At 46.2% G+C, this 13,595-nt stretch overlaps 1 protein-coding gene across 5 annotated transcripts in view; it reads right to left on the bottom strand.

Annotated features, from left to right (window-relative positions):
• LOC140388403 (constitutive coactivator of PPAR-gamma-like protein 1) overlaps nucleotides 1-13,595 on the bottom strand; it is a 209,436-nt gene that overhangs the window by 110,691 nt on the left and 85,150 nt on the right. For 4 of the 5 annotated variants that reach the window (XM_072472518.1, XM_072472515.1, XM_072472516.1 and 1 more), the window contains exons 4-5: nucleotides 9,864-9,992; nucleotides 695-797 (exon numbers count right to left, since the gene is read on the bottom strand). In XM_072472518.1, the coding sequence (XP_072328619.1) occupies nucleotides 695-797; nucleotides 9,864-9,992 (232 nt within the window). The remainder of the gene's footprint in view (nucleotides 1-694; nucleotides 798-9,863; nucleotides 9,993-13,595) is intronic. The other variant, XM_072472517.1, reaches the window with a different exon arrangement.

Genomic DNA, 13,595 nt, shown 5'->3' with positions numbered 1-13,595 from the left:
AAACAAGGAAGTATGGGCGTACAATTTTATCAGGAAAATTTCTGCAAAATGTAAACACAATATTTAACTTTGAAGTTTTAAGTTATAATAATATTTATTATTGTCACAAGTAGGCTTACATTAACACTGCAATGAAGTTACTGTGAAAATCCCCTAGTCACCACATTCCGGTGCCTGTTCGGGTACACAGAGGGAGAATTCAGAATGTCCAATTCACCTAACAGCACGTCTTTCGGGATTTGTGGGAGGAAACCGGAGCACCCAGAGGAAAGCCACACAGACATGGGGCGAACGTGCAGACTACGCAGACAGTGGCCGAAGCTGGAATCAAACCTGGGACCCTGGCGCTGTGAAACAGTGCTACCCACTATGCTACCGTGAAGAAAAACGTATTTCATTCTGCAAAACTATATTAAAACTGTGAAATAAAGGTATAACTCTCAAAAAAAGTACATCAAACTTCCCTACAACAGAATCGCCCATCATTTCATACTCCAGTACAAAGAACAAAGAACAATACTGCACAGGAACAGGCCCTTCGGCCCTCCAAGTCTGTACTGGTCATGATACCAACCGTTGCCCAAAACCCTCAGCACGTCCTTGTGCTGTATTCCTCTATACCCATCCTATCCATGTGTTTGTCAAGATGCCTTTTGAACACCGTTAATGTATCTATTTTTATAGACATACGTACCTGGGAAAGGCATTGGACCATGTTGAAATAACGGAGGCTTGCTTGCAATGGAGTAATATTCAACTGCTCTCTTGAATTGTTCAATTTTATCTTCTGTCCTAGACTGAAAAGAGATCATACAAGCCATAATAATCCACAGCATACATAAATGTATTTAAAAAAAACTATAATTAAATTATTTTCAGCCAATGCCCGACACTTGGTATCCAAGTTAAAATAAAATGGCTTGCCGGTGGATGGATGTTGGCAACCATTGCTATTCCTGTACTAATGAATATAGTCCTCAAAATGGCACAAAATTACATGAAGTGTGGGAGTTGTTTCATAAAGAGAAAAGAATTGCCATTGGGAGAGCAGTATATAATAGTTTTGTTTGGCTCAATCCTGAATGCCCACATTTTCTAGTACTATTTAAATATTTAAAAGTGCAGGAATGTGATGATTATTGGGGCTACTCATACATAAGATCATTATCTCATGCTATTATCAATCATCATTTAACTCGCTTCTGTTATCTATTCATCCACTTTACTGCCAGATATACAACTGACGTCAGCAAACAGTGGACCCAGTAAATAGACACTGGGTAAGACAATTGCATTCTCAATGCAATCCAGAGGCATTTGCTGTGAATGCTCACAAATATCTAGTGAGACAATCCAGTTTAATTGTGATACTGCAACCAAAGGGCCATCTAAAAGCAAATGGTCACTCGATGAATGTACCAATAGACAACCATCAATCATGATACTGGGGATCCAGGTGGGAGATATATGATTGTGGGTGGGGTATTGGAAGGGGCACCCGTAGTGTTGGTAAACGTGTATGACCCAAATTGGGATGACGTGGGTTTTATGAGTGGGTTGCTGGCAGCAATCCCGGATTTGGCCGCGTACCAGTTGATCATGGGAGGAGATTTTAACTGTGTCCTGGAGCTGAGAACATAGAACATAGAAAAATACAGCACAGAACAGGCCCTTCGGCCCACGATGTTGTGCCGAACCTTTGTCCTAGATTAATCATGGATTATCATTGAATTTACAGTGCAGGAGGCCATTTGGCCCATTGAGTCTGCACCGGCTCTTGGAAAGAGCACCCTACCCAAAATCAAAACCTCCACCCAACACTAAGGGCAATTTTGGACACTAAGGGCAATTTATCATGGCCAATCCACCTAACCTGCACATCTTTGGACTGTGGGAAGAAACCGGAGCACCCGGAGGGAACCCACGCAGACACGGGGAGGATGTGCAGACTCCGCACAGTGACCCAAGCCGGAATCGAACCTGGGACCCTGGAGCTGTGAAGCAATTGTGCTATCCACAATGCTACCGTGCTGCCCTTAAGAACAAATAAATCTACATTATATCATTTTACCGTAATCCATGTACCTATCCAATAGCTGCTTGAAGGTCCCTAATGTTTCCGACTCAACTACTTCCACAGGCAGTGCATTCCATGCCCCCACTACTCTCTGGGTAAAGAACCTACCTCTGACATCCCCCCTATATCTTCCACCATTCACCTTAAATTTATGTCCCCTTGTAATGGTTTGTTCCACCCGGGGAAAAAGTCTCTGACTGTCTACTCGATCTATTCCCCTGATCATCTTATAAACCTCTATCAAGTCGCCCCTCATCCTTCTCCGTTCTAATGAGAAAAGGCCAAGCACCCTCAACCTTTCCTCGTAAGACCTACTCTCCATTCCAGGCAACATCCTGGTAAATCTCCTTTGCACCTTTTCCAAAGCTTCCACATCCTTCCTAAAACGAGGCGACCAGAACTGTACACAGTACTCCAAATGTGGCCTTACCAAAGTTTTGTACAGCTGCATCATCACCTCACGGCTCTTAAATTCAATCCCTCTGTTAATGAACGCTAGCACACCATAGGCCTTCTTCACAGCTCTATCCACTTGAGTGGCAACTTTCAAAGATGTATGAACATAGACCCCAAGATCTCTCTGCTCCTCCACATTGCCAAGAACTCTACCGTTAACCCTGTATTCCGCATTCATATTTGTCCTTCCAAAATGGACAACCTCTCACGTTTCAGGGTTAAACTCCATCTGCCACTTCTCAGCCCAGCTCTGCATCCTATCTATGTCTCTTTGCAGCCGACAACAGCCCTCCTCACTATCCACAACTCCACCAATCTTCGTATCGTCTGCAAATTTACTGACCCACCCTTCAACTCCCTCATCCAAGTCATTTTCATTTCATTTCATTAATGAAAATCACAAACAGCAGAGGACCCAGAACTGATCCCTGCGGTACGCCACTGGTAACTGGGATCCAGGCTGAAAATTTGCCATCCACCACCACTCTCTGACTTCTATCGGTTAGCCAGTTCGTTATCCAACTGGCCAAATTTCCCACTATCCCATGCCTCCTTGCTTTCTGCATAAGCCTACCATGGGGAACCATATCAAATGCCTTACTAAAATCCATGTACACTACATCCACTGCTTTACCTTCATCCACATGCTTGGTCACCTCCTCAAAGAATTCAATAAGACTTGTAAGGCAAGACCTACCCCTCACAAATACGTGCTGACTATCCCTAATCAAGCAGTGTCTTTCCAGATGCTCAGAAATCCTATCCTTCAGAACCCTTTCCATGACTTTGCCTACCACCGAAGTAAGACTAACTGGCCTGTAATTCCCAGGGTTATCCCTCGTCCTTTTTTTGAACAGGGGCACAACATTCGCCACTCTACAATCCCCTGGTACCACCCCTGTTGACAGTAAGGACGAAAATATCATTGCCAACGGCTCTGCAATTTCATCTCTTGCTTCCCATAGAATCCTTGGATATATCCCGTCAGGCCCGGGGGACTTGTCTATCCTCAAGTTTTTCAAACTACCCAACACATCTTCCTTCCTAACAAGTATTTCCTCGAGCTTAACAGTCTGTTTAACACTGTCCTCTCCAACAATATGGCCCCTCTCATTTGTAAATACAGAAGAAAAGTACTCGTTCAAGACCTCTCCTATCTCTTCAGACTCAATACACAATCTCCCGCTACTGTCCTTGATCGGACCTACCCTCACTCTAGTCATTCTCATATTTCTCACATATGTGTAAAAGGCCTTGGGGTTTTCCTTGATCCTACCCGCCAAAGATTGTTCATGCCCTCTCTTAGCTCTCCTAATCCCTTTCTTCAGTTCCCTCCTGGCTATCTTGTATCCCTCCAACGCCCTGTCTGAACCTTGTTTCCTCAGCCTTACATACGTCTCCTTTTTCCTCTTAACAAGACATTCAACCTCTCGTTAACCATGGTTCCTTCACTCGATCATCTCTTCCCTGCCTGACAGGGACATACATATTAAGGACACGTAGTACCTGTTCCTTGAACAAGTTCCACATTTCACTTGTGTCCTTCCCTGACAGCCCATGTTCCCAACTTATGCACTTCAATTCTTGTCTGACAACATCGTATTTACCCTTCCCCCAATTGTAAACCTTGCCCTGTTGCACGCACCTATCCCTCTCCACTACTAAAGTGAAAGTCACAGAATTGTGGTCACTATCTCCAAAATGCTCCCCCACTAACAAATCTATCACTTGCCCTGGTTCATTACCAAGTACTAAATCCAATATTACCCCTCCTCTGGTCGGACAATCTACATACTGTGTCAGAAAAGCTTCCTGGACACACTGCACAAACACCACCCCATCCAAACTATTTGATCTAAAGAGTTTCCACTCAATGTTTGGGAAGTTAAATTCACCCATGACTACTACCCTGTGACTTCTGCACCTTTCCAAAATCTGTTTCCCAATCTGTTCCTCCACATCTCTGCTACTATTGGGGGCCTATAGAAAACTCCTAACAAGGTGACTGCTCCTTTCCTATTTCGGACTTCAACCCATACTACCTCTGTAGGCTGATACTCCTCGAACTGCCTTTCTACAGCTGTTATACGATCTCTAATTAACAATGCCACCCTCCCACCTCTTTTACCACCCTCCCTAATCTTATTGAAACATCTATAACCAGGGACCTCCAACAACCATTTCTGCCCCTCTTCTATCCAAGTTTCCGTGATGGCCACCACATCGTAGTCCCAAGTACCGATGCATGCCTTAAGTTCACCCACCTTATTCCTGATGCTTCTTGCGTTGAAGTATACACACTTCAACCCATTTCTGTGCCTGCAAGTACTCTCCTTTGTCAGTGTTCCCTTCCCCACTGCCTCATTACACGCTTTGGCGTCCTGAATATCGGCTACCTTAGTTGCTGGACTACAAATCCGGTTCCCATTCCCCTGCCAAATTAGTTTAAACCCTCCCGAAGAGTACTAGAAAACCTCCCTCCCAGGATATTGGTGCCCCTCTGGTTCAGATGCAACCCGTCCTGCTTGTACAGGTCCCACCTTCCCCAGAATGCGCTCCAATTATCCAAATACCTGAAGCCCTCCCTCCTACAGCCACGTCTTCAGCTGCACTCTCTCCCTATTCCGAGCCTCGCTATCACGTGGCACCGGCAACAAACCAGAGATGACAACTCTGTCTGTCCTGGCTTTTAACTTCCAGCCTAACTCCCTAAACTCGTTTATTACCTCCACACCCCTTTTCCTACCTATGTCGTTGGTACCAATGTGCACCACGACTTCTGGCTGCTCCCCCTCCCCCTTAAGGATCCTGAAGACACGATCCGAGACATCCCTGGCCCTGGCACCCGGGAGGCAACATGCCTTCCGGGAGTCTCGCTCGCGACCACAGAATCTCCTATCTATTCCCCTAACCACTGAATCTCCTACAACTATTGCTTTTCTATTCTCCCCCCTTCCCTTCTGAGCGCCAGGGCCAGACTCAGTGCCAGAGTCCTGGCCGCTAGGGCCTTCCCCCTGTGGGTCACCCCCCCAACAGCATCCAAACCGGTATACTTGTTTTGAAGGGGAACGGCCACGAGGGATCCCTGCACTGTCTGCCTGTTAGTTTTTTTCCCCTGACTGTAACCCAGCTATTCTCGTCCTGTACCTTGGGTGTGGTTACCTCCCTGTAACTCTTCTCTATCACCCCCTCTGCCTCCCGGATGTTCCGAAGTTCATTCAGCTTCAGCTCCAGTTCCCGAACACGGTCTTTGAGGAGCTGGAGTTGGGTGCACTTCCCGCAGGTATAGTCAGCGGGGACACCGGTGATATCCCTCACCACCCACATCCTACAGGAGGAGCATGCAATTGGCCTAGCCTCCATCCCCTCTTACCTTACAGAATATAGCTGCCCTGTGGACCAACTGGATCTCCGCCCTCTGACTCTGCTCCCAGTGAGCTGCACTCTCTCTAAACTCCTGGCTCTCTTCTCACTCTTTGCGGAAATGTAGGAAACAAAATGAAAGGAGCACCTTACTCCTTCCTCACCTAACTCCCTCAGTCACCAAACTCTCACTATAGCACTCAAATGCACCAAATTCAGCACTCCCTCGGTCACCAAACTCTCACTTTAGCACACAAATGCACCAAATTCAGCACGCAGTGCAAACAAAGTCTGCACTGTAGGGGATCACTTTTATACTGTGAATCTAGCCGCTGAAAACTGGCCTAATCCAATTAACTAATTAACAAGCTCCAGGGTGGATAGATCGAGCCCCAGGTCAATGGGGAGGGTACGAATGGCAAGGGAGCTGCGGGGATTTATGGAGAGGATGGGTCTGGTGGGTCCATGGCGCTTTCGGAACTCAGGGGGGAGTATTCCTTCTTTTCACACGTCTATAAGGTGTATTCGAGGATTGATTACTTTGTAGTGAGTCGGGAGATTTTGGTTGGGGTGGAGGGGGCAGAGTATGCGGGGATAGTTATCTCGGACCATGCACCCCACTGGCTGGATATTCGGTTCAGTACGGGACGAGAGCAGAGGCCGGGGTGGAAGTTTGACTCGGGGTTGTTGGCGGATGGAGGTTTTTGTGATAAAGTGCGGTTGGCGATTAGGGAGTATGTGGAGTTCAATCAGAATGGGGAGGTGTCGGCAGGCATTTTTTGGGAAGAACTGAAGGCAGTGGTCCGGGGATAACTTATCTCATTTACGGTTCGTGCGAATAAGGAGAGGGCGGAACATGACCGTCTAGTAAGCGAGATAGTGAAGGTGGACAGGGAATATCCCAGGGTGCCCACCGTGGAGGGATTGGCGAGGAGGAAAAAGTTGCAGGAGCAATTTGACAGGCTGACAACAGGGAGGGCGGTAGGGCAGCTGCGTAGGGCAAGAGGGGTGCAATACGAGTATGGGGAGAAGGCGAGCCGTATGCTGGCACACCAGCTGCAGAGGCAGGCTGCGTCCAGGGAAATATTGAAGATCCGGACTGGGGCTGGGGATGTGGTGTCAGAGCCAGGGAAGATAAATGAGGCATTTAGGGAGTATTACTAGGGACTTTATGAGACTTTACCTGGAGGAGAGGAGGGGGACATGGGGCGGTTTGTGGACCAGCTGGAATTTCCCCAGGTGGAGGAAGCAAAGAGGCAGGCGTTGGAGAAGCCACTGGGGCTGAGGGAGGTGTTGGATAGTATCAATGGTATGAAGTCGGGGAAGGCCCCTTAGCCGGATGGGTACCCGACAGAATTTTATAAGGAATTTGCAGCGAACCTGACACCACATCTGTTGGGGGCATTTAATGAAGCACTGGAGAAGGGAGAGTTGCCGGAGACGATGAAGCAGGCAGTAATCACACTAATCCCAAAAATAGGGAAGGATCCGGTGGGATGTGGGTCGTATAGACCCCATATCACTACTGAACACGGATGTGAAAGTATTGGCTAAGTTGTTGGCAGGGAGGGTGGAGGAATGTGTCCCGGGGGTGATTGCAGAAGATCAAACAGACTTTGTGAATGGCAGGCAGCTCGCGAGTAATATAAGATGGCTGTTGAATGTGGTGATGAATCCGTCAAGAGCACTGATACCGGAGGTGGTGGTGTCCATGGATGCGGAGAAAGCATTTGATTGGGTGGAGTGGCAGTACTTGTTCGAAGTTTTGGGAAGGTTTGGGTCTGGGCTGAGATTTGTAGCATGGGTGCGGTTGCTGTATGTGGCGCCAAGAGCGAGGGCGAGAACGAATGATATGAGTTCACAAAGCTTTGACTTACACAGGGGTACGAGGCAGGAGTGCCCGCTGTCACTGCTGCTGTTTGCGCTGGCCATAGAGCCATTGGCGATGGCTCTCAGGGGGTTGGCAGAGTGGCAGCAGATAATGAGGGGACAGAGGGAGTATCGGGTGTCGCTCTAAGCCGATGACCGCCTGCTGTATGTTTTGGATCCTTTGGAGAATATGGGAAGGATTATGGGCCTGTTGGGGAGGTTTGGAGGGTTCTCGGGATACAAGCTGAATGTAGGGAAAAGCGAGGTATTCCCGATGAATGAGCTGGCACAGTGGGCTAATTTAGGGGGGAATGCCATTTACGGTAGAGGGGGATAGGTTTAGGTACTTGGGGATTCAGGTAGCGAGGGAATGGACGGGGCTCCATAAGTGGAACTTAACGAAGCTGGTGGAGGAGGCCAGGGAGGATCTTAAGAAGTGGGATACACTGCACTTAATGTTGGCGGGGAGGGTCCAAGTGGTGAAAATAAATATTCTGCCGAGGTTCTTGTTTATCTTTCAGGCTCTCCCGATCTTTATACCAAAGGCCTTTTTTCGGAAAGTGGGCACAATCGTCTCTGACATTGTATGGGCGGGGAAGGTGCCGAGGGTGGGGAGGAGCCTGCTACAGAGGCAGAGGCAGTAGGGGGGGGTTGGCATTGCCAACTTGCTTCATTATTATTGGGTGGTGAATATGGACAAGGTGCGGCGGTGGTGGGAAGGAAAAGGGGTAGAGTGGGTTAGGATGGATCTTGTAAGGGGTCTAGTTTGAGGGCTATGGTGACGGCAGCTTTGCCAATAGCTCAGAGTAGGTATTCAGGGAGCCCAGTGGTCCATGGTGAAGATATGGAATCAGCTAAGGAGGCATTTTAGGGTGGAAGGGATATCGGTGCTAACACCGCTGTGCGAGAATCATTGGTTTGAGCAGGGAGTGGGGGGGCGGATAGTGTATACAGGAGGTGGAGGGAAGTGGGGCTGGTCAAGGTGAGGGATTTGTATTTGGAGGATGGGTTCGCCAATCTGGAGGAGCTAAGGGGGAGGGTAGAGCTGCTGAAGGGTAGTGAGTTCAGGTATCGACAGGTTAGGGACTTTGCAAAAAAGGTCTGGAAGGGGTTCCCTAGATTGACGGGATACACCCTGCTGGAGCGACTGCTGCTTCTGAATGTGGGAGGGGTGGGAAGAATTGGGGATATATATAAGTGGCTGGGGGAGCAGGGAGGTGAGTGGGTGGTGAAGATCAAGGAGAAATGGGAAGCGGAGTTGGGAATGGAGATCAATTGGAGAGTATGGAGTGAGGCACTGCGAAGGGTAAACGGGACATCCTCTTGTGCAAGGATGAGCCTGATACAGTTCAAGGTGGCACACAGGGTGCATACGACTCCGGCGAGAATGAGTGGGTTCTTTCAGGGGGTAGCAGATGAGTGTGAGAGGTGTGGGCGGGGGCCAGCGAATCATGCGCACATGTTTTGGGGTTGTGAAAAATTGTGAAGATTTTGGGCGAGAGTGTTCGCGGACTTAGCCAGGATAGTGGAGGAGGGAGTAGACCCAGACTCTTTGGTGGCTATATTTGGGGTTTCAGAGAAACCGGAGCTCATAGAGAGGAGGAAGGCCGATGTCATGGCCTTCGCCTCTCTGATTGCACGGCGACGAATTTTGCTGGAGTGGCGGTCGGCATCACCACCGGGTGTAGCAGCATGGTTGGTGACCTGTACGACTTTCTGCGGCTAGAGAAGATAAAGTATGAGTTAAGGGGCTCAGCAGGGGAGTTCGAGAAAAGGTGGGGGATGTTTGTGACCGTGTTTGAGGAGCTGTTCGTCGCATGGGGGGGGGGGGGAAAGAGAGAGAGAGAGAGAGAGAGATAGAATCTGTACAAACTGTATAGTTGATTGTTAGGAAGAATGTTTCCCTGTGTGTTTATTTGCTGTAACCTACTTTGATACATGTTTGAATAAAATGCGTTAAAAAAAAAACAATCATGATATTGCAAGAAGCCAACAATAAAAGTGGCAACGGGCAGAAAATTGATAGAAAAAAAAATAAGCGCTGAATGTTCATTAATTTAGAACACAAGATTTGATTGCTTCTTCATTTGCTACATACCCGAGAACGCTTAAAAACATCTTTTGCAACTGCATCCAAATCACCAATATCCTGAACGTTGCGAACATATTCAGCGACTGCTTTTATCACTACATCACATGGCGGTAGAACAAGCTGGTGTGCACGTACCTAAAAGCAAACAAACCCAAAATTTTAAATTTTCTAAATACTTCCTACCATCAGATTCATCACCAGAGCATGTTATCATAGCAACTTGAATTTACATTGCACCTGCAACAGAGAAACTCGAGAAGTCGATTCAGACAAATTGCAGAGAGCCAAATCAGGAGGTATTAGGAGCAAACAATTAGGTTTTAATAATGATCCTAAAGGAGAAATGGAGTGGTTTAGGAAGAGCATGGGGCCTTGATGGTTGGGACATAGCTGCCAATGACAGAGGGAGGAATGGATGCACAACTGGCCAGATCTGGGAGGATTGTATGGCTGGAAGAGGTTAGAGGTAGAGAAGGACAAAGCCATGAAGGATTTGAAACTCAAATGAGAATTTTCAAGTGGAAGAATGGAAACAAATGTAGGCTCGTAAGAAAATGACTTTTTGATGAGAAAAGCGCATTACAGGAAATAATGTAGGCAGTCGAGTTTTCGAACAGCAGACACATAGGCATGGAGGATAGTAGGGTCATCATGGATGGAAATAACAACGGCACAGGTTATCGTTTCAGCAAGAAATATCCTGGTTACAGGTGATATTTTGGAGGTGGAAGTAGGTGGCCTTTCTGACAGGGATGGCATGGAATTAGAAATTTGCCAGATAGGTTGCATATTAAGGCTGCGAGTAGCCACATTCAAAGTGAAACAGGAGTTGGAAAGCGCCGATGGCACGGAATCTGTTGTGAGGGTTAAAAAGGATGGATTCAATCATCCTAATGTTAAATGGAGATAGGGAGATATTAGCAACTTGAGACCAGAAATGGGGTCCAAGATGGAGCAGGCAATTTTGGGGTGAAACAGACTGACGGAAAAGACGGTTAGCAGCAGATTTAGAGGGATACGCCCACAGCCTGAGTTACCTTATTCTTTCAGAATTAACCTCCTTATTAGGAATACACAGGATGCCCCGGTTCAGCCAGGATGCTCAACTCAAGATTCATCGTTATTCAGGATTACTTGTTTGACTAGACATCAGCCCATCACAGAGTCTGATGACCTATATTTCCGTAAATGGAAGGTTAGTTGTATATGTATGGTAAAGCTCGGTCCTTTTTGTATAAACGAGAGTGGGCAATCAGCCAAGATAACGATAAGGGATTCAAGTCTGGCCACCTCGGGGGAGAAACATTGTTTGAGAGGGTGGGCGGAGCTTAAGAGAGAGAGAGAAAGAGTGAGGGAGGGGGAGGGGGAGAGAGAGAGAGAGAGAGAGAGAGAGAGAGAGAGAGAGAGAGAGAGAGAGAGAGAGAGAGAGAGAGAGAGAGAGAGAGAGAGAGAGAGAGAGAGAGAGAGAGAGAGAAGGAGGAGGCGGTGGAGGTCACCCAAAGAGGTCATGAAGGAAGCTGCGCCAGATACAGGCTTTCGAAAAGATCTTGGAGGAGAATTCCTTTGTAAATACAAGTATCATCTTTGATTGCCTATTTAAGTGGAATTGAAGTTGTATGTTTATTGTATGTATTGTTTGACGGGAACTATGTGTTACGGTTAAGAAACTGCATGCAATCTGTTAGCGTTAGAACTGAAGTAAAAGTTTGAAAGTGCTTTCTTGTCTGTTAATAAAGTTTGTTTATAAATTAACCACTCCTTATTTTGTATATTAGCACTCCTGTAACAAATAGATCTTTCCGCACCGCATCAAAATTTAAAAAAAGGTATGGTATCTGGTCCAGCCTCTTAGCCACTGTTTAGAGCCGACTAGGCGTCCGTAACAGGAGGGAACTAAGGGTGACACAAGACAATGTGTTGAAAAAGCACTGGCTCACCACAGGGGTAAGTAGGTCATTTGAGGGGGGTGGAGCTGGATGTATACATGGATGTTGCCACCAACAGACAGTATGTAGATGGGTAGGAAAGAATGAATTTTCATGCACATAGTTCCTTTCACAATTATGTACTTTTGAAGTGTAGCGACTGTAGCGCTGAGAAACACAGCAGCCAATTTGTACACAGCAAGATCCCACAAGATGGGTCCAGAAAATCTGTTTGACTGATGTTGGTTGAGGTATAAATGTTGGTCAAGATACTGGAAGAACTCTGCTACTCTTCTTCAAATAGCGTTGATATTTTACATCCACCCGAGTGGCCAGAGTTAAACATTTAATTCTTGCTTTACAGTATCTAAAGTCTAAATTTTGTATTAAAAAAATTGCCCTTAACTGAAAATATATTGTGTTGCTAATAATCACTTAAGGGTCATGATATTTTCTGACTTTCTTGATTTAAGCAATGAGAAGAGAGTGCAGGTAAGATTCAAATGATCCATGACTTCCCAATAAGTGTACTCCACTGAGGAAAAATGTCAGGTTAACTTCGATCTGAAAACATACAGGAGTATTTACCAGATGTTAAACAAAACTGAAAACATATCTATATCAAGCAGGAAAAAGTATTAAAATGTTCTTAATGCCTGTTAAAAGCAACTACTTTCCAATCTTCTACAGTGGGTTGACCAAATGCTAATTGGGTGACCACACTGCAGAACACCTCCATTAAGTCCACAATCGTGACTCAAAATCAGTCAACCATCATTTAAATTTTCTGTCCTCATCCCATTGTGATCTTTCTGTCCTCTGCGTCCTCTACTATGCCAATGAAGCTCAATGTAAGCTTGAAAAGAGCATCATATGTTTCAACTAAGCACTTAACAACTTTCGGACTCACCATTAAGTTCAGCAATTTCAGATTGAACAATAATAATCTTTATTGTCACAAGTAGGCTTACATTAACACTGCAATGAAGTTCCTGTGAAAATCCCCTAGTCGCCACATTCCGGCGCCTGTTCGGGTACATGGGGGGAGAATTCAGAATGTCCAAATTACCTAACAGCATGTCTTTCGGGACTTGTGGGAGGAAACTGGAGCACCGGAAGGAAACCCAGGCAGACACGGGGAGAACGTGAAGACTTTGCACAGACAATGACCCAAGCGGGGAATCAAACCTGGGACCCTGGCTCTGTGAAGCAACAGCTAACCACTGTGCTACCGTGCCGCCCATGATAACCTCTGTTCCTATTTTCAATATTTATTTTTGTGCTCGTTTTTCAATAGCAGCTGCTGCTAATGATTCTGCTTTCCCAATTTACACCTCCCCGACCCACCTTTTGTTTCTTTAATTTACCATTCCTGTTCCTTCCGCCAAAGTGATTGCTAAGCCTCTCCTGCCTACCATCCTATTATATACCTTCGTGTTCTTTCGTCCCCTCCCTGTCTTGCTTAAAAACCGTTACATCGCTAAGTATTCCCAGTTCTCGACCTGACATGTTGGCAGTTTCTTTTTCCACAGATGTTGCCAGACACTCCGAGTACTTCCAGCATTTTGCTTTTATTTTGGATTTCCAGCATCACTTAATTAGCTTCTGTACTTTCCAATCCTATTTCATTTCTAAACTGGTTTTGAAGTTAACCAAGTTACCTGAAGAATAAGTGGTTTAAAAATGTGCAGCTTTGATTTAGCCATGTTAGGTTAACGTTTTAGTTGATGTGTGTAAAGTCACAGTACAAACATTAATATTCAATGTAAAAATATAACAGTGCTGACAATGTTCAAAAGTTTCATTTGTTTTC

Source organism: Scyliorhinus torazame, chromosome 13, assembly GCF_047496885.1.
Source record: "Scyliorhinus torazame isolate Kashiwa2021f chromosome 13, sScyTor2.1, whole genome shotgun sequence".
NCBI lineage: Eukaryota > Metazoa > Chordata > Chondrichthyes > Carcharhiniformes > Scyliorhinidae > Scyliorhinus > Scyliorhinus torazame.
Note: the sequence above shows the minus strand (reverse complement) of the source record. Positions and strands in the feature narration are given on the sequence as shown.